A 22,485-nucleotide genomic window follows, 5' to 3' on the forward strand; every position below is an offset into this window, starting at 1 on the left:
GACAGTACAACCAAGTGAAGAGTAGAGCACAAAAGATCAAAGTCAAGAATTTTCTGTTCTGGACAAGAAGTTCTAGCTTGTAATTATGCTACCAGAGCTAAATGGGTTCCTTCTATGGTGATTGCTCAGACAGGGCCTGTTTCGTACAGTCCATACTGCAAATGATCTCACCTGGTGGAAACATGTTGACCAACTATTGCCAAGTCAAGCATCATTTTATGATACACCTCTTATGGAAGAGCCTGATTTTACCACTTCGAGTGAGCCATCTCCAAATCAAGGAATGCCGACTCCAGTCTCACCTCCTCAGTCTAGCTCAACTGAAGTTGAAATCGTCTCACTTTCACCTGCATTAGAGTCAACTTCAGATTCTGCTACAAGTCCAAAGTTGTCATTTAAAAAGCAGAGTGACTATCCACAATTAAAGTATGGCTTGAGGCTTCAGTCAATACAATGAATGTCAGCATTTTTGCTGTACAGCGATTACTTTCAAGATTAGCATAGGCACTGGGTTCCACAAAAGCAGAGTAGAGATGAAAATATTTGAAAAATGTATCCTGTTACGTTTTAATGCTGGTACTGCATTGATTGTCGTACTGTTGGTACTGCTGATAACTTTTCAAAGATTAATCAATACACATGTAGGCATGGAGGTGATTGAACATTGCTCAAAATGTCATTAAATGAAGTCTTAAATGAACATTTCTCTGTAAAAGCACCAGAAGTCTACTGTAACCCACACCGGGAGAGAAGACCTCCTGAGTGTCTTAAGTTATAGTTAAGGGCGAACCCATGTTTTTTTTGGGGGGGGGCGGTGCGGTGGGTGCAGGATAATCCCCAAGGTTCAACTGGGAATAGAGGCAGTCTCCCCTCTTTCCCTGGTTCACAAAATGTTTTGTTAAATTGACATTTCCAATAAGGGGTGAAGAATATGTTATGTACTGTATATCTTGTTTAGCTTGCTGCACTTTGCAAGCCAGTGCACTATGGGATCACAGAATCCATTTTTAGTTTGGTTTTAGTTTGGTTGCCGAAGTAAAATAAAACGGAAGCTGCAATGTTCAATCACCTTCATGCCTACGTTTGTATTGATTAATCTTTGAAAAGTTATCGGCAGTACCAGTATTAAAACGTAACAGGATACATTTTTCAAATATTTTGACCTCTACTCTGCTTTTGTGGAACCCAGTGCCTATGCTAATCTTGAAAGTAATCGCTGTACAGCAAAAATACCGACATTCATTGCATTGAAGCTTCAAGCCGTACTTTAATTGTGGATAGTTTCTCTGCTTTTTAAATGAATTTTGTGAAAAGCTTTTAGAAATATTCATATTTTTTCTGTTTGTGTGTTAATGGGTAGACTGAGTTAAATCTTTCAGTCAGTCCACATTGCATAGTACCAAAATTCATTTTGATAGTAACAGATTTATCATTGTTTCCTTAGGTGGAACAGATGGGATTGGCAAGGCCTATGCCGAGGAGTTGGCTAGCGAAGGCATTAATCTGATTCTCATTAGCCATGACCGAAGCAAGCTGGAAGCTACAGCCACAGCCATTTCAGAGATGTATAATGTTGAAACCATTATAATAGAAGCTGATTTTACCAAAGGACGAGAGATATATCAGCCAATCCGAGAAACTGTGGAGGATAAAGAAATAGGCATCCTAGTGAATAGTGTGGATGTGCCCTATGAGCACCCACAGTCTTTTTTAAACATATCTGAGGACAAACTCTGGGATCTCATAAATGTAAATATTGCTGCAACCAACATGATGATCCATATTTTGTTACCAGGAATGATACAGAGGAAGAAGGGAGCTATTGTTAACATTTCCTCAGGGTCTTGCTGTAAGCCCTCACCGCAGATGGCCACATATTCAAGCGCTAAGGTATCACTAATGCCTTCTGAAATTATAGTATGCTTTATAACAGTGTACCCAGAGGAGAATACGTTACTTGTGGAAAGCTTCAGAATGATGTATCTAAAAACCATGTTAATAGCCCTTCTGAAATTTTAACTCTGAATGTTGTACCTAAAATTATAAGTGCACTCTCCATATAAATGAGTATAATGTGAGTTGTGTCACAATTGTTTAATTATATTAGGATTTTGCATAAGGAATGTTTTAAATAGCCATTGATGAGATATTTAGGGTTTTCTTTTTGTCTGCATCATCCACTAGAAACTTTTGTTTTTAATGAAGAAGAATGTTAATTGCAAATTCTTTCCTTTTTAAAAAAAAAAAATATTTTCTCTTTGTGATTATCCTACAATGGTGTCTAGCTAAGCGAGCAGGCAAGGAACCTGGTGCAAGTATATGACAAATGGTCACAGCAACTTTACATCAGGGATGGGTGGGGGAAGGCTTGCTTGCTGAATTAACAGAATTTGTAAGAGCCTTGTTGACCTTTGACTTTCTGCCAGCAGTATTTTTCACAAGGAAAGCTGGAACTATAAACTGCTGGAAATCATTTTTTTAAACTAATTCTAGGGCTGTCATCTTGACTGTTAATTCAGAGTTAGCCTGAATTTGTTTTCATGAATTATACATTTTGAGATGTGACTTTGTTGTTTTTCAGACTTATTTGGACCATTTTAGTAGAGCTTTGCATTTTGAATATGCATCTAAAGGAATCTTTGTTCAGAGCTTGTTGCCATTTTACATAAAAACCAACACAGCCACAGACACCGATGGATTATGCATCTACTCCTGGATAGCACCATCAGCTAATGTATATGCACGCCATGCAATTTCTACCCTTGGAATATCCCACAGGACTGCTGGTTACTGGATGCATTCAATACAGGTGATTATAATGCAGAGTGTTGGAATTGTTGAGATTCAAAAATTACATTAAAGGACTTGAATTTATATAGAGCCTTTCGCAACCTCAGAGCATCCTAAAGAATTTCACAGCCAATGCAATATATCACAAGTGTAGTCGGTCACTATTACAATTACGGAAGTGTTGCATAGCAAGGTGCCACAAAGTTAAAAGAACAGATTTTAGTGATGTTAGTTGATGGACAAATGTTGGCCAGGACACGGGAATATCCTGTTCCTATTTTTGAAGGGTGCCATGGGATCATTTACGTTCAGCTGGTAGATGGCATCCCTGACAGTGCAGTGGTTTCTTACTACTATATTGCAGCATCAGTATATGCTATGTGCTCAAACCTCTGTTGTGAGGCTGAGGCCTTGGCTTAGTGGTAGCACTTTCACTTGCATCACAAAAAACGTTTTCAGCCAGAGGTCTACTAATCATCTGCTTTTCTGAAAACAGTGACTCATGCATAGAAACGTTTACTGGAACTCAGCAGCCCTCCAATGAGCCATTCTTTGTGGAAATTGGCTGCACTCTTAACTATAGGTCAGAAGGTTGTGGAGCTGAGCCACACCAAGATATGAGTACATAGCCTAGATTGTATGACAATTTAAGTCGATGTTAAAAAGAACTCAGTTCTTACAGACATAAGGTGAAAGTCCAGAGGTGAGGTGAGAGTGACTGCCCTTGACATCAAGGCAGCATTTGACTGAGTGTGGTATCAAGGAGCTCTGGAAAAATTGAGTCAGTGGGAATCAGAGGGCATACTTTCTGCTGGTTGGAGTCATACCTAGCACAAAGGAAGATGGTTGTAGTTGTTGAAGGTCAATCATCTCAGTTCCAGGACATCACTGCAGAAGTTCCTCAGGGTAGTATCCTAGGCCGTATCATTTTCAACTGCTTCATCAATAACGTTTCTTCCATCATAATGTCAGAAATGGGGATGTTCTCTGATGATTGCACAATGTTCAGCACCATTTGTGACTCCTCAGATAATGAAACTGACTGTGTCCCGATGCAGCAAGACCTGGATAATATCCAGGTTTGGGCTGACAAGTGGCAAGTAACATTCGTGCCACACAAATGCCAGGCAATGACCATCTCCAACAAGAGAGAATCCATCCATCACGCCAATGGCATTACCATCGCTGAATCACCCACTATCAACATCCTGGGTTTACCATTGACCAGAAACTGAATTGGACAAGCTATATAAATACTGTAGCTACAAGAGCAGGTCAGATGCTAGGAATCCTGTCACCTCCTGACTCCTCAAAGGCTGTCTACCATCTGCAAGGCACAAGTCAGGAGTGTGACGGAATACCCTCCACTTGCCTGGATGAGTGTATCTCCAACAACACTCAAGAAGCTTGACGTCATCCAGGACAAAGCAGCCCGCTTGATTGGCACCCCATCCACAAACATTCACTCCCTCCACCATCGATGCACAGTAGCAGTAGTGTGTACCATTTACAAGATGCACTGCAGGAACTCACCAAGCCTCCTTAGACAGCACCTTCCAAATCCAGGACTGCTACCATCTAGAAGGACGAGGGCATCAGACGCATGGGAACACCACCACCTACAGTTTCCCCCCAATCACACTCCACCTTGATTTGGAAATATATTGCTGTTCCTTCACTGTCGCAGGATCAAAATCCTGGAACTCCCTCCCTAACATCACTGTGGGTGTACCTATACCACACCAGTTCAAGAAAGCAGCTCACTACCACGTTCTCAAGTGCAATTAAGGATGGGCAATAAATGCTTGCTTAGCCAGCAACACCCACATCTCATGAATGAATAAAAAAAAGGCTCTGTTCAACATCTTCCCTTTAACCAGTATCAAACAGGCAGATTAATTATTTATCCCACCAAATGAAAGAGGTCAGCTAGTGAATTATGTCAGATGTCAAAGACTTGATGCAAGTACCCCAGTTGTTGATAGTATGAATAGTGTGACAATAGATTATACAATGAAGATCAATAAAATCTAAGTGATGAATGTTTCTAGGAATGGGATGCAAGAGTGAGCATTTTAATAAACAAGCAGTTTGATCAGGTGAGACAATTTAAATACCTGGGAAGTGTAATAATTGACAATGGCAGATGTGCCAAGAAAGTGTGAGCTAGGATTACTATGGGGAATGTTGCATTTAATAGAAAGAAGAGGATATTGACTGGCCGACTAAATAGAGAACTGTAGAGAAGATTAGTGAAGGGTTTTGTATGGAGTGTGATGCGAAACAGGATGACAGGCTTTAAAACAGCTTTGAGAAGCATGGAAAAAGTAAAGTGAAAAAATAAGAAAAGTAATAAGGAAATATTGACAATGATGCTAGAAGAATGTTATTTGGTTGATGCCATCAGAAAAAGCCAAAATAATTGAATTGGGCATGTGCTGATGTGATGTTGAAGGAGTTGTTAGGAAGGTTGAATGGCAGAAGACCAAGAGGGAGGAAAAGAAGGATACGCCGGAGCCACTTGACTAATAGGTAATAGTATGCAGAATTGAATGGAGAAGCACAAGACTGAGTTATTAAGAGAGCCAGAATAGCGCCAGAATCATTTGAGGATGATTATTAATTTTCATAAAAGCAAAATACTGCAGATGCTGGAAATCTGAAACAAAAACAAAAATTGTTGGAAAAACTCGGCAGGTCTGACAGCATCTGTGGAGAGAAGGACAGAGTTAACATTTCGAGTCCAGATGACTTCTTCAGAACTAAAGAGAAGTAGAAATGTGGTGAAATATATACTGTTCAAGGGGGGTGGGACAGATGAAGCTGGATAGAAGGCTAGTGATAGGTGGAGGCAAAGGAGAGATTGCAAAAGATGTCATAAACAAAAGGTCGAAGGGGTGTTGATGGATGGTGGTGATACTGGCTAAAGGAGGTGCTGATAGTGACATTAAGAGTAGAAAGCAGGATGAGCAAGTGACAGATGGCCCTAGTGGGGGTGGGGTGGGGGGAGGGGACGGTGTGGGAGAAAAGATCAAAATAAGCTAAAAGGTGGGGATAAAACAATGAATGAAAAATTTTAAAAATAATAGAAATGGGTGGGAAAAAATGTATATATTAAAAATAAAAAATAATTATTTGAGAAAAGGGATCAAAAAGGGGTGAAGATGGATGAGTTCATGATCTGAAGTTGTTGAACTCAATGTTAAGTCCAGAAGGCTGTAAAGTGCCTAATCTTCCAAAGACCATCTGTCACTTGCTCATTCTGCTTTCTACTCTTAATGTCACCATCAGCACCTCCTTTAGCCAGTATCACCACCATCAACACCCCTTCGACCTTTTGTTTATGACATCTTTTGCAATCTCTCCTTTGCCTCCACCTACCACTGGCCTTCTGTCCAGCTTCATCTGTCCCACTCCCCTTAAACAGTATAAATTTCACCACATTTCTACTTCTCTTTAGTTCTGAAGAAGAGTTATCTGGACTTGAAACGTTAACTCTGTCCTCTCCACAGATGCTGTCAGACCTGCTGAGTTTTTCCAGCAATTTTTGTTTTTGTTATTAATTTTCATAGTTGATGTGCTGCATTTTTTTTTTCAAAGGTATAAAATTATTTTCCTTAATGATCTTAAACTGACTCCCAAGTGCAAAAGTTTATGAACAGTGCTAACTTTATTAGGCTGTTAAATTGTTTTGATATGTACAGAGGTACAGAACATCTTTAAGTGAAAGGCATCTATTGTATGAAAGAAAAGGTTTATTGGTTGGGTGAAATTATTTTTGTGATTTTTCTTTTTCTTTTTCAGTTTTTATTTGCCCAGTACATGCCTGAATGGCTGTGGGTGTGGGGAGCTACTCAGATGAACAACAGATTGTATGCTGCCTTCCTGCAGAAATCATAACCCAAAGACATATTGGCTGGCAGCAAACCATATTTGTATGCAAACCTTTTAACACCCTGTGAGCAGGATGAAATAATATAGTGTTGTTTGTGGCCATAGAAGATTTCTATTGCATAATCACTTCACTCTGAAATGTACTTAATGGGAAGCGACACGGACAAGCATCTAACAACCTTATATCACTGGTATGTCTTTGAAACGCTCAAAATCAAAATACTGTGTGTACCAATAACATCAGTACAGGTATCTTTATTGCCACCCACACCTAATCCACCTATATAAATGATTTCATTTTTAAATCTACAAAAAAACTAGTTGCCTCACTGAGTTAATCCAGTCAATTGATGAATCATACCAGTTCAGAGAAAATCCAAGTAGTATTTATAAGCAAAATGTGAATTCCTTTTGGGCCAAAGAACCACCAAAATTCTAACTAGATCCAGCTATAAAATTAGTTCTGCATGGAATAACAGTGCTGAAATATCCTGAAGAAAACTAAAAGCCACAGATAACTATTGAAAAGATTGAAGCACACATCTTACTTCTATTCATCCTCAGCAATATCCAATTTAAAAAATATATTTTAAACTTCTGGTTTTAAAATATGAAGAATTACAGGTTTGTATTCTGTTTTTGAAGAAACATGAATTCATGAATTTCCTGATTACCTAATGAGTATTCTCTCTCGCACATTCAGACACTTGCCATATTTATTTCACTTATGTATCTACATATATGACAAACAATGCCAAGAAATTAGTTATTAGACTATAAACTATTAAAAAGCTTCACAATGCAATTCACTGGCTTTACTTATCAGCTTATAAGTGAACTTCAGTTTGCCTACAGTCTTCTATCTCTTCTGGGCATCACTGTGTGTATGAAATTTTCTATATATAGTCAATATATTTACTATTTTTGTGCATTAACTTTCTTATTATTGTCAGGAAGTTTCAGTATTGATTTGCGGCTAAATGTTCATAGGAGTTGTACTAGTTCAGTGATATAGCAAGTTTTGAATATAAGCAGTTAATGCTGTGCAGGACACTCTTTAAGTGTTAAACTATAACAAGTTAAAATTGCGTATTGCATTATCACAACTGGGTGAGGTATGCCCTTCAACCCATTTGATCACATCCTCCTAGAATGCCAATCTTACTGGCTTCTCACAACTTCTAGCATTGTTGTCAGGTAAATACTTGTTCATGCTCATTTGTGTCTTACTAAGTAGAATTTATATGTTGTTAACAGTAATGTGAGGTAAGGTGCTCTAATTATGGTTTAAGGTTTTATGGTACACTGTTTTGTTTTAAATGATCTGCTATCCTGAAATGTCTGCAACTCTATCTTATTGATGTTCTGGTGTGATATTTGTAGCAACTAACTGGAATACATTAAAATATACATTGACTGCAAAAATATGCACATTTTCATTGTTTCAGTTTGGCAGTTGATCCTATTTTGTTGGAGATCCATTAAAAAGATATTTTAAAAATACAACATTTATTCTTAAACCATTGAAAATATAATGAAGAGGAACACAATATAGTAAACAAGGAGACGATTTTCTTCTTTCCCCTCCAGAAGCCAACACTGCCCCAGCCTCTGAGCACTAGTCAGGCAGAGTGCACCTGAAATTTATCTTTTGTTTGCAGTTCCTTATAATGGGCAGTGTTCTAGTGATAAAAGCAGAAAATGCTGGAGGTACTCAGCAGATCAGGCAGCATCTGAGGAGAGAGAAACAAAGTTAATCCATCAGGTCAATGAAAGGTCATCAATCTTAATCATTTACGTTGTTTCCCTCCACAGATGCTGCCTGATCTGATGCGTAATTCTAGCATTTTCTATTTTTAGTACAGATTTCTAGCATCTGCGATATTTTGCTTTAGTATTCTCATGAATCTGTACTCTATATTCTCATGTATCTAAATTTAATTCATTTAAATATGCTCCTTGTATTGTGGTGCCCAATACTGCACTAAAGTAATATATAATTATATAATATATAATTAAGGTTTTATGTAAGCTCATTTTTACCAACAGCTTTTATATTCAATACTTAAAAGTGTTAAACTATAACAATCCAATCTTCAGCCAGAAGTGCCGAGTGGATGATCCATCTCGGCCTCCTCCGGAGGTCCCCAGCATCACAGATGCCAGTCTCCAGCCAATCCACGTGATATCAAGAAACGGCTGAAGGCACTGGACACTGCAAAGATGGTTCCTGAAATTATTTTGGCAATAGTACTGAAGACTTGTGCTCCAGAACTTGTCGCGCCCCTAGCCAAGCTGTACCAGTGGCATCTACCCGACTATATGGAAAATTGCCCAGATATGTCCTGTACACAAAAAGCAGGACAAATCCAACCTGGCCAATTACCACCCCATCAGTCTACTCTCGATCATCAGTAAAGTATTGGAAGGGGTCATCAACAGTGCTATCAAGTGTCACTTGCTTAGCAATAACCTGCTCACTGAAGCCCAGTTTGGGTTCTGCCAGGGTGACTCAGCTCCTGACCTCATTACAGCCTTGGTTCAAACATGGACCAAAGAGCTGAAATCCTGAGGTGAGGTGAGAGTGACTGCCCTTGACATCAAGGCAGCATTTAATCGAGTGTGGCATCAAGGAGCCCTGGCAAAACTGGAGTCAGTGGGAATCAGGGAAAACTGTCTGCTGGTTGGAGTCATATCTAGCACAAAGGAAAATGGTTGTGGTTGTTGGAGGTCAATCATCTCAGCTCCAGGACATCGCTGCAGGAGTTCCTCAGGGTAGTGTCCTCAGCCCAACCATCTTCAGCTGCTCCATCAATGACCTTCCTTACATCATAAGGTCAGGAGTGGGGATGTTCACTGATGTTTGCACAATGTTCAGCACCATTTGCGACTCCTCAGATACTGAAGCAGTCCATGTCCAAATGCAGCAAGACCTGGACAACATCCAGGCTTGGGCTGACAAGTGGCAAGTAACATTAGCACCACACATGTGTCAGACAATGACCATCTCCAACAAGAGAGAATCCAATCATCACCCCTTGACGTTCAATGGCATTACCATCATTGAATCCCCCACTATCAACATCCTGGGTGTTACCATTAACCAGAAGCTGAACTGGACTAACCATATAAATACTGTGGCTACAAGAGGTAGGAATCGTGCGACGAGTAACTCACCTCTTGACTCCCCAAAGCCTGTCACCATCTACAAAGCACAAGTCATGAGTCTGATGGAATACTCCCCATTTTCCTGGATGAATGCAGCTCCAACAACACTCAAGAAGCTTGATACCAGCCAGGACAAAGCAGCCCGCTTGATTGGCACCACATCCGCAAACATTCACTCTGTCCACCACCGACGCACAGTAGCAGCAGTGTGTACCATCTAGAAGATGCACTCCAGGAATTCGCCAAGGGTTCCTTCGACAGTACCTTCCAAACCCATGACCACTACCATCTAGGAGGTTAAGGGGAAGCAGATAGATGGGAACACCACCACCTGGAAGTTCGCCTCCTGACTTGGAAATATATTGCCGTTCCTTCACTGTTGCTGGGTCAAAATCCTGGAAATCCTTAACAGCACTTTGGGTGTATCTATACCACATGGACTGCAGTGGTTCAAGAAGGCAGCTCACCACCACCTTCCCAAGGGCAATTAGGGATGGGCAATAAATGCTGGCACAGCCAGTGAAGCCCACATCCTGGGGGTGAACAAAAAAAAACTACTTATGATAAAACTCTGAAAATTATTACCATTTTTTGATACAACCTTAGGACCTTGAATGTTGTACCCCAGGTTGTGTGAACTTCTCATACCACCCACCACCTTCCGCAAACCCCCCTGCCCTTCTGCACAGCCCCAGCACCTTTCCTCACCCCCCCTTTCGTCTACTCAACTCCCCTCATCTACACAATCTACTCACATTCCTCTCCCCTCCTCACATCCCTCTCCTCTCCTCACCTCCTTTCCCTCCTCACCCTCCACTCTCCTCATGCCCCTCCTCTCCTCCCTCCTCACCCGCTCTCCTCTCCCTCCTCACCCGCTCTCCTCTCCCTCCTCACCCGCTCTCCTCTCCCTCCTCACCCGCTCTCCTCTCCCTCCTCACCCGCTCTCCTCTCCCTCCTCACCCGCTCTCCTCTCCCTCCTCACCCTCTGCTGTCCTCATGCCTCTCCTCTCCTCCCTTTCCTCACCCTCTGCTGTCCTCATGCCTCTCCTCTCCTCCCTTTCCTCACCACACTCTCCTCGCCCACCCCTTCTAATCGCCTTCCCCTCTGGCTGCCCCTCTCCTCACCCCCACCCCACACCCGCTCCTCGTTCCCCCTGCCGCTCCTCGACCTCCCCCGGCTCCTCGTCCCTCCCCTCATTCCCCCTGTCCTCTGTATGGCCCCCCTCTCTTCGCCCCCTTTCCTGGGCCCTGTTTCCGCGGCCCTCTTCTCCCCGGCTCCTTTTCCTCCCCTCCCGCCTGCTCCTTCTGCTCGACTCCTGCCTGCCCCCTTCTCTTCGCCTCCACCCACCCCCCTCCTCACTTGGCCGGCTCCGCACTCCATCCGCCCCCTGTCCTCGCCCAGTCCACCCTATGTTCTCGCCTCGCCCGCCCCCTGTTGTGCCTCACAGAAATACAAGGCTAGACATTTGTTGTCAGTGCCCCTTCTAAGTTCAGTGATACCCTTTAAACAAGTTAAAAGAATATCCTTCACTCTCATACTTAATATTTTATTCATTCATAGGATGGGAATGCCAACATTTGTTGTCCATCCCTAACTGCCCATAAAACTCCCTGTGAGGGGGAGTAGAGGCGAGTGAGGGGAAGGATATGGTCGGGTGGGCTTCACTGTTCATCACTGGCATACTCACATAAGTATCCATGCGAATAGTGTGCAACAGGCCAGGCCAAAGTCTCCGATGCTGAGGTCAGTGTTGGAGACATTTCTGCAGGGGCACAGGGGAAGGGGGTTGGTACCATTCTGTCCATCGGAAATTTCAACTCACTGGGCAATTTATCATGCATGTGCACAGGTCAGGACTTCCGCAACATCCCAATGTGCAACAGCATGAAATTACTTAACAATCTGATGTATTAACTTGCACACTGGTGGGATAACTCAAACAAGTTAACGTTTCAAGACGCAAAACACCAACTTAAGCCTTTAAACATTGCCTCAGTTACAAACTATGGCTGTCCGAAATCATCATATAAATGTGGAAGTGTATAAACCTATAATCTGGACACTTTGCTTGATCTGCAGCTCCAAAGAGGTGGTCAGGACCATGTTCTAACTGCAAATCCAGCTTGTCGGTGTTAAGGGTAGTTGGAGGAGAATGTCCTTTTCTGAAGAGTTCCATGAACTTTGCAGTCACTTAATCTGTCACACCACAAAATTTGAGGACATCAACATACATAACCTCATGATTGTGGGTATTCTGAATCTGGACAAGTGATGCAAACTTTGGAAGATGAGGATCTTGGGGTTTGGCCCTGTAAGAGAAGTATCTGTAGAGTTCAAAGGTTTAGTTTTGACAGTAATCAACAAATTACAGAAAACAAAATAGCTGTGATTCCTTGCATTTGTATTCATCTCCTTGGATACAATTTCCCTTTGATTCAAAGAAAATATTTTGACGCTTACTTGCTTTGTTTCCCAGGGTTTCTCATTGTGATAACCACTTGTGCAGGATAGAATGTCTTCTTCAACTTAAGACGAAGATCTGCCTTATGGGATCGGGACAAAGTGTTGTGCTGGCATTGAAAATAAACTTTGAAGAGGTTGAATTTTCCACTTTCTGGTCTGGTTGTTTGTACTCCAAATGTAATTTTGCTCTTCTCCTGGTACCCTGCAAGCTACCTGATGGCCCATTCTTTATTGGTCAGGGCTACATAAAATTCCATCTCAAAATCTTTGCCAAGAACAGTTACGGAGCACAAGTGATACTCATAGCCAGATGGGAGGCTTCCCTGGAGAATGGACAAAGCAAAACAGAAAAAAATAAGCATATAATGTAATTTCCATTCAACTAGTGTTTCATACAATAGGAGAATCAAAGGTGGAATTTTTAGGGCCCAATTGACATTTGTGCCCTATCCTCATTTGGCCATAGATCCAGCCTCAGTTTATGATTATCGTAAATAATGTTATAATGAATCAATTCAATTGAGGCAAATACAAGGATAAGTAAACATACCGAAAGTCAGGGATAGCTGTGTACGAATGGCAATGTCTCATTCTCGCATTTAGTGCTACAGAAGCAACAAAATGACAACTGTTGTTGTGACACGTTCACATCTATGCCTGAGTCCAATGTTCCAATGAACTAATATGCAAGAACTATGAATCAGGTAGTCAAAAGATCAAGGGAGTCTCTTATCTAAAAATCTCTGCTTATATCCTCCTGCATGGTCCCGATGTCTTGGGTAGCAGCCGTATTATCTTAAAAACATATTAGAAAAGTACACCGAATTCTCCAAGAGAAAGCTATCAGTTTAGTACTCTTGTCTCTTCACCAGAGTGTATATCAGCACCAGATTAATATGTAACATTGAGCTGCACTCAAAATGAGTTCCTTCAATTTCCATGTGGTGTTACATTTTTGCTTCCTAACTCTGTTCTACCCTCAATCACTTTCTCTCATACCAGTTTACACATCCCATTAGTTATCACCCCAACTCATATCATGAGTCCTGAAGAAACTTGGCTGCCCAATGCTCAAAAGGCCAATCCAAAAAACAATCACCTTCACTGGGGTTGATTACAAACTACTCAGGGACTTAATTCAATTCATCCTGTCCCCTCACATTCCCTTATAACTGTTCTCTCTCTTCCACTCCCTTTGCCATCTCTTTCACCCTCTTCTCCCCTTTCCCACTTTTTCTCACTCACACCTCTTTCCCACTCTGTCTCTATCACTCTCCCTCCCCTTCCCACTGTCTCCCTCCCCCTCCCCCATGCTGTCTCTCTCACTTTCCTCCCTTTCCCATGCTGGCTCTCTCCCACTCTTCCTCCCTTTCCCATGCTGGCTCTCTCCCACTCTTCCCCCCTTTCCCATGCTGTCTCTCCCACTCTTCCCCTTTCCCATGCTGTCTCTCCCACTCTTCCCCTTTCCCATGCTGTCTCTCTCCCTCCCTTTCCCATGCTGTTTCCCTCACTTTCTTCCCTTTCCCATGCTGTTTCCCTCACTTTCTTCCCTTTCCCATGCTGTTTCCCTCACTTTCTTCCCTTTCCCATGCTGTTTCCCTCACTTTCTTCCCTTTCCCATGCTGTTTCCCTCACTTTCTTCCCTTTCCCATGCTGTTTCCCTCACTTTCTTCCCTTTCCCATGCTGTTTCCCTCACTTTCTTCCCTTTCCCATGCTGTTTCCCTCACTTTCTTCCCTTTCCCATGCTGTTTCCCTCACTTTCTTCCCTTTCCCATGCTGTTTCCCTCACTTTCTTCCCTTTCCCATGCTGTTTCCCTCACTTTCTTCCCTTTCCCATGCTGTTTCCCTCACTTTCTTCCCTTTCCCATGCTGTTTCCCTCACTTTCTTCCCTTTCCCATGCTGTTTCCCTCACTTTCTTCCCTTTCCCATGCTGTTTCCCTCACTTTCTTCCCTTTCCCATGCTGTTTCCCTCACTTTCTTCCCTTTCCCATGCTGTTTCCCTCACTTTCTTCCCTTTCCCATGCTATCTCTCTCCCCATTTCCCATTCTGTCTTTCTCACTCGTCTCCCATTTCCATGCTGTCTCTATCACTCTCCCTGGTTCCTATTCTGTCTCCCTCTCCCTTTCTCAAGCTGGCTCTCTCACTTTCCTTCCTTTCCCATGCTGTCTCTCTCTCTCTTCCCCCTTTCCCATGCAGTCTCTCTCACTCTCCCTGCTTTCCCATCCTGTCTCTATGGACAATATCCAGGCTTGGACTGACAAGTGGCAAGTAACATTTGCACCACACAAGTGCCAGGCAATGACCATCTCCAACAAGAGAGAATCTAACCATCGCTTCTTGACATTCAATGGTATTACTACTGCTGAAACCCCCACTATCAACATCCTGGGGTTTACCATTGACCAGAAACTGAACTGGACTAGCCATATAAATGCTATGGCTACAAGAACAGGTCAGAGGTTAGGAATCCCGTGGCGAGTAACTCACCTCCTGACTCCCCAAAGCCTGTCCACCAACCACAAGGCACGAGTCAGGAATGGAATACTCCCCATTTACCTGGATGAGTGCAGCTCCAACAACACTCAAGAAGCTTAACATCATCCCAGGCATTGCAGCCCACTTGACTGGCACCCCATCCACAAACATTCACTCTCTCCACCACTGACGCAGAGTGGCAGCAGTGTGTACCATCTATAAGATGCACTGCAGGAATTCACCAATGCTCCTTAGACAGCACCTTCCAAACCCATGACTGCTACCATCTAGAAGGACAAAGGCAGCAGACACATGGGAACACCACCACCTGGAAGTTACCCTCCAAGCAATATCATCCTGGCTTCGAAATATATCGCTGTTCCTTCACTGTCGCTGGGTAAAAATCCTGGAACTCCTTCCCTAACAGCACAGTGGGTGTACCTACACCACATAAACTGCAGCAGTTCAAGAAGGCAGCTTACCCACCACCTTCTCAAGGGCAATTAGGGATGGGCAATAAATGCTGGCCTGGCCAGCATTACCCACATCCCATGAATTAATGAAAAAAAATCTTCAGCCAGGATTGCAGAATAAATGATCCATCTTGGCCTCCTCCTGACTTCCTATAAACTACCCCAAGACCTATAAATTGCCTGCAACGGCCTATAAATTACCAGCATACCCTCCTATAGATTACCCCCAGACACTTATGTAAATGATCCCAGCATGCGCCACCCCTATGACTTCCAAAAATTACCACCAGCACCATTTCCTCGATTCTTTAATAAGCAATTCACGTTTAAAGTCGCCAGCCTCCAAAGCATTTCTTTTTCTGAGCTGGGTCCCCCTCCCCCGCCAGCCAGGGAGAGCGATTTTCCAACAGGTCATGCACGAGGCTGCGCGGGCACGCGCCCCGAAGCGCGTCCTAACGGCCTTGGCACGAGCGCGTCCGTGGAATTCCTGGTTAGCGACCATTTTGGGAAAGAAAATTCGCGGCCGCCGGAAGGGTTCAGCAGCTGGAGGTAGCAGAGCCCCAGGCCCGATGAGACTGCAGACACTGAGGGGTTAATATACTCAATACTAGGAATAATTGGTCAGGGATTCGAGGAAGGAGAAGTAAATGTCCAGATAATCAAATGCTGTGCAGAACCAGATGCCGTGAATAGTGGTAGACTAAAGGGAGGCAGCTTGTCAGATATCTAAATGCTTTGTGCGTTTGTATTTAGGTAAGTTTTTTATGTTTGCTTTGAAGGCAGAGGCTAGGAGAAACCTTGTAGCCCCTTTCCTTGAGTGAGTAAATGTCTTGGGTACAGTCTATAATGTTGTACTTTATCTGTGAGCATAGTGTTCTTAATTCTCCGCTTTCTTACATCTTCAGTTGATAATTGTCGGTTACCTAGTAATTGGAAACCAATGTGTTTACTGTACTTAAGTGGTGGTAAAATGGTGTCGTGCTAATTCTGTTGTACTGTTTTATTTAAAAAAAAAGCCTATTTGTACCTTTAATAGAGTAATACACATGAAAAATATTGACTTAACTTAATTTTTTTCAGGCACGAAAGAAAAAATACACATTTACATAAATTCAGTTTTAACTTGAATGTAAACAATACTTTGTACATTTCATTTCTGCACCGATAGTTCAGTAGTATTGATGGTAATTTGTCAACTGAAGGGAGATGGTTGGTTGCGTTTCCATTTGCTTTGGGGTTTTGAATATGTTGTTGTACTCTTTACTTGTCCTGACTGGATAACCCCCATTTTTTATGTTCACAGATTAAACAAACATTTTATTACATAAGCTGAGTATTTCTGACATTTCTGAATTGCTCTTGAAAATTGGTTCACTTAATGATACAGACTTTCACTTGAGTCACTAATATAAGCTGTCAACTCATTATACAAAGGGGAAAAAGAAAATTGTTTTATTTGAGAAGAATATCACTGTCCCTCACCAGAAATGTCTTTGGATCTTCTGCTTATTTCTTGACCAGAGGTCCAAATGATTGGTGTCCATTCCCTAGCTATGCCCTTCCCTATCTCTGTAACCTACAATCCTCTGAGGTCCTCCTTCCTCCAATCCTGGTCTCTTGTGCGTCCCCTCTAGCTATTGAGGATCTAAGCTCTGGAATGCCCTCTGTCACGACTCACTGGGGATAGTGCGCTGCAATGTGAAGCCCCACTGCTCCCCAAGCCGTGACAGATGTGAAGAGTTTGATCAAACCACCAAATTGTTTAATTTAGGTTAACAGAATACGAGCACCAGGTTTGTAAACTTAATAAGTAAATAACTGTTTATTGAACAAATTGTCTTTAACCAGTGGTAAAAGAAATATAAACTGCTACTTTCTAACTCTATAACTTAAACTATAGCACTTCTTAAATCCCTATACACACACACAAAAGACACACACAAAAAACATGGATTTTAAGGGTGGGGTAAAACAGTTCAATAGCACCATGGGCTGATGGGCCGAAGGGCCTTTTTCTGTGCTGTAGACCTCTGACTATGACACCAATTCCTGAGTCCAGGATTTGATTGGTTGATTTTGATCGATGTCTTCGAAATTCCTTTCAGTTCTTTGTTGATGACACAAGGTGGTCTTCCCAGCACTTTCAATAGAGCACTTGCTTTCAGTGCCTCTAACAGTGATTTTCCCCTTTTCCTTTTGACTGAGGTTTTCAGAGAGAGAGAGCAAGTTATAGAGAAATGAGGAAATAAGCCAGCTAGCTATTATTGTAGCATTACTGGAATCTGACACACACAAGAGGAAGGTCTTTTCCTTTTTCAGGCTAGGAGCTATTTTGCTGCACTGCTCTCGCACAAACCCTGGTCACCTGGTCAGGAGCCACTTAAAACGTTGGTGCCAGGCAGTTCCCCATTAGACCAGACTCCTCCTCGGCACTATCCTGTCTTTCATGTCAGACTCTGTTCCAGGACAGCAACGTTGTATATATCCTTCGCACTTTTCAGTAGACGTGTCCTTCAAACTGCAGCCATTGTAATTTTAATTTAACAGTCCAACAGAAATAAAAAGATATGCTCTTTACATGCCTCCACCCTTAAAAGAGATGAAGTGCCATTTCAAAAATGCATTTCATCACAAGGCATGTGACACATGGACAACAAAACACGAGACTTACTTCCATTCATCCTTACTCCCATTCATCCTTCCCCTTATACAATCTTCAGCATTTCTTATGCCTTTAACTTATTTCAGTATTTTACACCCGGGACAATGCATCTACGATCACATTATCTTTGCCGGCAATGTGAACTATCTTTACGTTGAATGGTTGAAACAATAGACTCCATCTAAACAGTCTTGCATTTCGAGTTTTATGATGTGTAGATTAGTGTTTCTTTGTTATCGTGTTGGATGTAAACTTCAAAGTGTTGAAGAGACAACAACAATGCTAGAATTTCTTTTTCTGCTGTAGAGTACTTCCTCTGATATTGAATTAGTTTCTTGGAAAAGTACCCCACTGGCTTCTCTATCCCTAATTGATTACCTTGTAATAGGACTGACCCTACCCCCAAGTCGCTAGCATCAATTACCGTTTTATAAGGTTTGGTAAAGTCAGGGGTGGCCAACACTGGTTCATTTATTAAGATTGTCTTCAGCTTTTTAATGGCTGCTTGGCATTCTGCTGACCATACCAATGTTGCCTGTTTTCTTAACAAATTGGTGAGAGGTACAGCTGTTATGCTGAAGTTCGGCACAAACTTTTGATACAACCCGCACATTCCCAAAAACCTCATGATTTCCTCATTTAGTTTTAGGAATAAGGAATAAGTGTTCACTCTTGTTGTTCTTGGCAGTACTTGCCCTTGTCCTACAATGTGACCTAGGTAAGTTACCCTTGCTTTTGCAAATTCACTTTTGGCCAGATTTATGACTAAGCCAGCAATTGCTTAAAAAGGTTCTCTAATTGCTTTATATGTTCTTCCCATGTGTTACTATATATTACAGACGTCGTCTAAATAAGCTACACAGTTAGGTACTTCAGCCATGACTTGATTCATAAATCCCTGGAATCTAGCTGGGGCGTTTTTAAACCCAAATGGCATAACTTGACATTGATACAATCCACTTGGTGTAACAAAGGTGGGCATTTCTTTAGTGCTTGATGTTAATGGCAGTTGCCAGTACCCCTTCGATAGATCCATTTTAGAAAGAAATGAGGCACTGCCAACCCTATCGATGCAATCTTCTAATTGAGGAATTGGGTATGAATCTGTCCTTGTTACTGTACTCACTTTCCAGTAGCCTGTACAAAATCTAGATGATCCATCCGGCTTAGGAACCAGCACGACCAGTGAACTCCAGCTGCTTTGGCTGGGCTCAATCAATTAATTTTCTAGCATATATTGGATCTCCTGTTTCTACCTGAGCTTGTTTGTCTGGGCTCAGCCGATAAGAATGTTGTTTTATCGGCACTGAGTCTTCTAAGTTCACATCATGTCTAGCTAACGTAGTACATCCAGGTGTATCTCTACAAATTTCCTTATACTTTCTAAGTAACCTTATGAGATCTTCCCGTGGTCCTTCCTTTAAATATGAGAACACAGTGTCTAACTGTCCCAGTATTTTCGTATTGGTTAGTAGTATTTTCGTATTGGCTAGTCGAATTGTAGGATATTTGCTTTGTGCACTTTCTACTTCTTCCTCTACCTTACTCTTACTGTCTCTGTCATCCGCCATTATTCCTACCACCTGCCATACTTGCTCTTTCCCAGCATCTCCCCTGTGATGATCTTGCTTCAGCATGTTTATATGACATAACCGTTTCTTCTTCCTATGCCCTGGAGTATCTATCAGATAAGTCAATTTACTGACTCTCCTAAATACCTTATAGGGGCTGCCGAATTTCACTTTCAGGGGTTCAGCCTGCAAAGGTTATAATACCATAACTCAACTCCTGCTTGGAACATTCTAGTTGCAGTATGTTTGTCTGCCCATTCTTTCATTTTTAATTGAGAAATTTTTAAATGCTCTCGTGCTACTTTACATGCTCCTCAGTCTTTCTAGGAACATGAACATGTAGTCCAACGTGGAGGATTCGTCTTTCTGCTTTAGGAACTTTTCCTTAATCACTTTTAATGGACCTCTTATTTCATGATCATAGATCAATTCAAATGGACTAAATCCAGTAGATTCATTTGGAGAATCTCTGGTAGCAAATGGTAAGAAATCTAATCCTTTGCCCCAATTCTTTGGGTATTCATGGCCACAGGTCTTAATCATGGTTTTGAGAGTCTGATGATATCTCTCTAAAGCTTGTTGTGTCTGTGGGTGATAGGTGGTAGGCTTTAGTTGTTTGATACCCAAACTGCTGATTAAGTCCTGGAAAATTTTAGACATGAAGTTAGAATCTTGGTCAGATAGATAGATAGTTTTTCACTCATTATGGCCTGCCAATTGAAATACAGAGTTAACATTTTCACTACCATGTTAGCTGTAATTGTCCTTTAAAGGAATATCTTCTGGAAATAGGGTTGTCATATCCATGATTTCAAGGATATACTGATATCCTGCTTTTATTTTGGGTAATGGTCCTACACAATCTACTAATACCCATCTAAATGGTTCTTCACAAACTGGTATGGGTATTAAAGGTGCTGGTTTGATGTTGAGATTTACCTACCACCTAACATGTATGGCACGTTTTACAAAATTGGACTACGTCCTTATGAAGTCTTAACCAGGTAAAATGCCTGTTATTCGATGCTTGGGTTTTCCATATTCCTACATGTCCTGCAATAGGGATTTTATGTGCTACTTGCAATATCGCCTTACGATATTTGGATGGTACCACTATCTGATGAACAACCGTCCGTTCCTCATCTGCAGGTCTGTGAGGATGTCTCCACTTCCTCATCAGAACTCCGTTTTTCATGTACTAGTATTCCGGAACTCCTTCAGCCTCAGCTTCAGTGTGAGCTGATTGTGCTAATTGTTTAACTCTGGATTTGCTTTCTGAGCTTCAATTAATGAAGACATGCCAAACACTTCCTTTGAATTATCCCCATCCTTAAAGAAAGTTTTGGCTACTCTAACATTTGCGTGTGGTATTACTTTGACCTCTGGTAATGAACTTTATTTAGCCATTGATACCAGGAACTTGTTCTTGTAGCTGCTCCGTCTCTTTAGTCTCTCTTGGACTTTCCGTAATTATGGGTGAAACTATAACTTTCACTCTTGCCAAATCGTCTCCTAGGAGTAAATCAACTCCATCCACAGGTAACTTCTTAACTACTCCTACAACCACCGACCCAGACAATAAATCACACCCCACATTGCACTTTGTACAATGGAACCGTGATGTACTCTCCACTTATCCCGTTTACCAATACTTTAGCTTTCATTGAACTCTCTGGAGGGAAAACTAGGTCCTTCTCCAGCAAAAGAGTTTGAATAGCTCCTGTGTCCCTTAATATAGTAATGGCTTTAGCTGCATCATTTGATGAAAAAGGGTTTATCTTCCCTTTAGACAAAAACCCTTTATATCTCTCATCTACCTTATTCACTTCACCTGCATTCACAGCAGTGGTTACCTCCAGACGCTTATTTGAACTTAAAGCTACAATTTGATCCGTGACAAGTTTCTTTTTGAGTCCCCTTTTCGGACTCTGCACTTACGAATTCCAGCAATCCCATGGGCTTCCCTCGCAGCTTCCAGCATTCTGAACGAATGTGTCACACTTTATTACAATGGAAACACTTAGGCCTTTGAGTTGCACCTCCATCATCAGTAACTCCCTTTCTGATCTGGGGGGGAGATCTCAAGGTATTCCCAGTTATCCATTCTTTACCCTGGCTACTTGCCTTCCTTTAACACTTCCATTTTTGATCCTTTTCAAATTTATGGGGGTGGTGGGAAAGGGTTTAGTTTTATGGATCAGCTCATAATCGTCAGGCATTACTGCTGCCTGTCTAGCAGTTGCAACCCCTTGGTCTTCAAAATGGGTTCTTATTACAGAAGGTTTCTCTTGCCTTTTCTTCTGCCTCTGCTGAAGCCTCACTTCCAATTTCAAATGCTGTGCTGTACCTTCAATTATCTCTGCCTTCCTAGCTTTGGCAATCGTACTCTTAACTTACTTGCCAATTCGATTAACCTGGCTTTTGGGATCCCTTGTATAATTGTTAGGGACATCGCTTCCACTTGCAGGAAAGCTTTAGTAGTTTCTAGTGCCATCTTATTTTTGTACCTTTAGCTTTTATTCCTTACTAAATCTGCACCCAAATCGTCGTTGTCTTTTGCTGCAAAATATCCCGGACCCAAGACCCCAAACTATGTCACGACTCACTGGGGATAGTGCACTACAGTATCAAGCCCCTCTGCTCCCTGAGCCACGACAAATGTAAAGATTGATCAAACCACTTAATTGTTTAGCTGAGGTGAACAGAATACGAGCACTAGGTTTGTAAACTTAATAAGTAAATTCGGCGGAGAAGAAATCAGTTAACGTTTCGAGCCTTTATGGCCCTTCGGCAGAACTGAAGCATAGTTAGAAGAAGGGAGAAATATAAATTGGTTTAAGGTGGGTGGGGGGGAGGGGGGGGCGGGGTGGGAGAGAGAGAGAGAGAGAGACATTGAGGGTGTGGTGATTGTGGAGATGAGCAGATAATCAAAAGATGTCACAGACAAAAGGGTCAAGGAGGTGTTGAAGGTGGTGATATTTGTCT

General features: G+C 42.0%; 2 protein-coding genes and 1 long non-coding RNA gene across 9 annotated transcripts in view; 2 read left to right on the plus strand and 1 right to left on the minus strand.

Annotated features, from left to right (window-relative positions):
- hsdl1 (hydroxysteroid dehydrogenase like 1) overlaps nt 1-8,109 on the plus strand; it is a 24,894-nt gene extending 16,785 nt beyond the window's left edge. The window contains exons 3-5 of the mRNA XM_078542167.1: nt 1,445-1,890; nt 2,582-2,809; nt 6,595-8,109. Coding sequence (XP_078398293.1) covers nt 1,445-1,890; nt 2,582-2,809; nt 6,595-6,690 — 770 coding nt within the window. The 3' untranslated portion in view covers nt 6,691-8,109. The remainder of the gene's footprint in view (nt 1-1,444; nt 1,891-2,581; nt 2,810-6,594) is intronic.
- LOC144680786 (uncharacterized) lies at nt 7,380-15,634 on the minus strand. 3 transcript variants are annotated; one of them, XR_013576624.1, is made up of 4 exons: nt 15,592-15,634; nt 12,314-12,639; nt 11,902-12,162; nt 7,380-8,417 (listed from the first exon to the last, which is right to left on the minus strand). It is a non-coding gene; the product is annotated as an uncharacterized LOC144680786 (long non-coding RNA). The 3 variants fall into 3 exon arrangements; XR_013576622.1 differs by having other exon boundaries at nt 11,902-12,177; XR_013576623.1 differs by lacking the exon at nt 11,902-12,162.
- A 105-nt stretch (nt 15,635-15,739) lies between these two features.
- The window catches only part of tbc1d32 (TBC1 domain family, member 32), a 411,412-nt gene continuing 404,666 nt past the window's right edge, over nt 15,740-22,485 (plus strand). For 2 of the 5 annotated variants that reach the window (XM_078542168.1, XM_078542171.1), the window contains exon 1: nt 15,740-16,020. In XM_078542168.1, coding sequence (XP_078398294.1) covers nt 15,998-16,020 — 23 coding nt within the window. In that variant the 5' untranslated portion in view covers nt 15,740-15,997. The remainder of the gene's footprint in view (nt 16,021-22,485) is intronic. The other 3 variants (XM_078542172.1, XM_078542170.1, XM_078542169.1) reach the window with 3 other exon arrangements.

The sequence above is a fragment of the Cetorhinus maximus genome, chromosome 5, assembly GCF_964194155.1.
Source record: "Cetorhinus maximus chromosome 5, sCetMax3.hap1.1, whole genome shotgun sequence".
In the NCBI taxonomy this organism is placed as follows: Eukaryota; Metazoa; Chordata; class Chondrichthyes; order Lamniformes; family Cetorhinidae; genus Cetorhinus; species Cetorhinus maximus.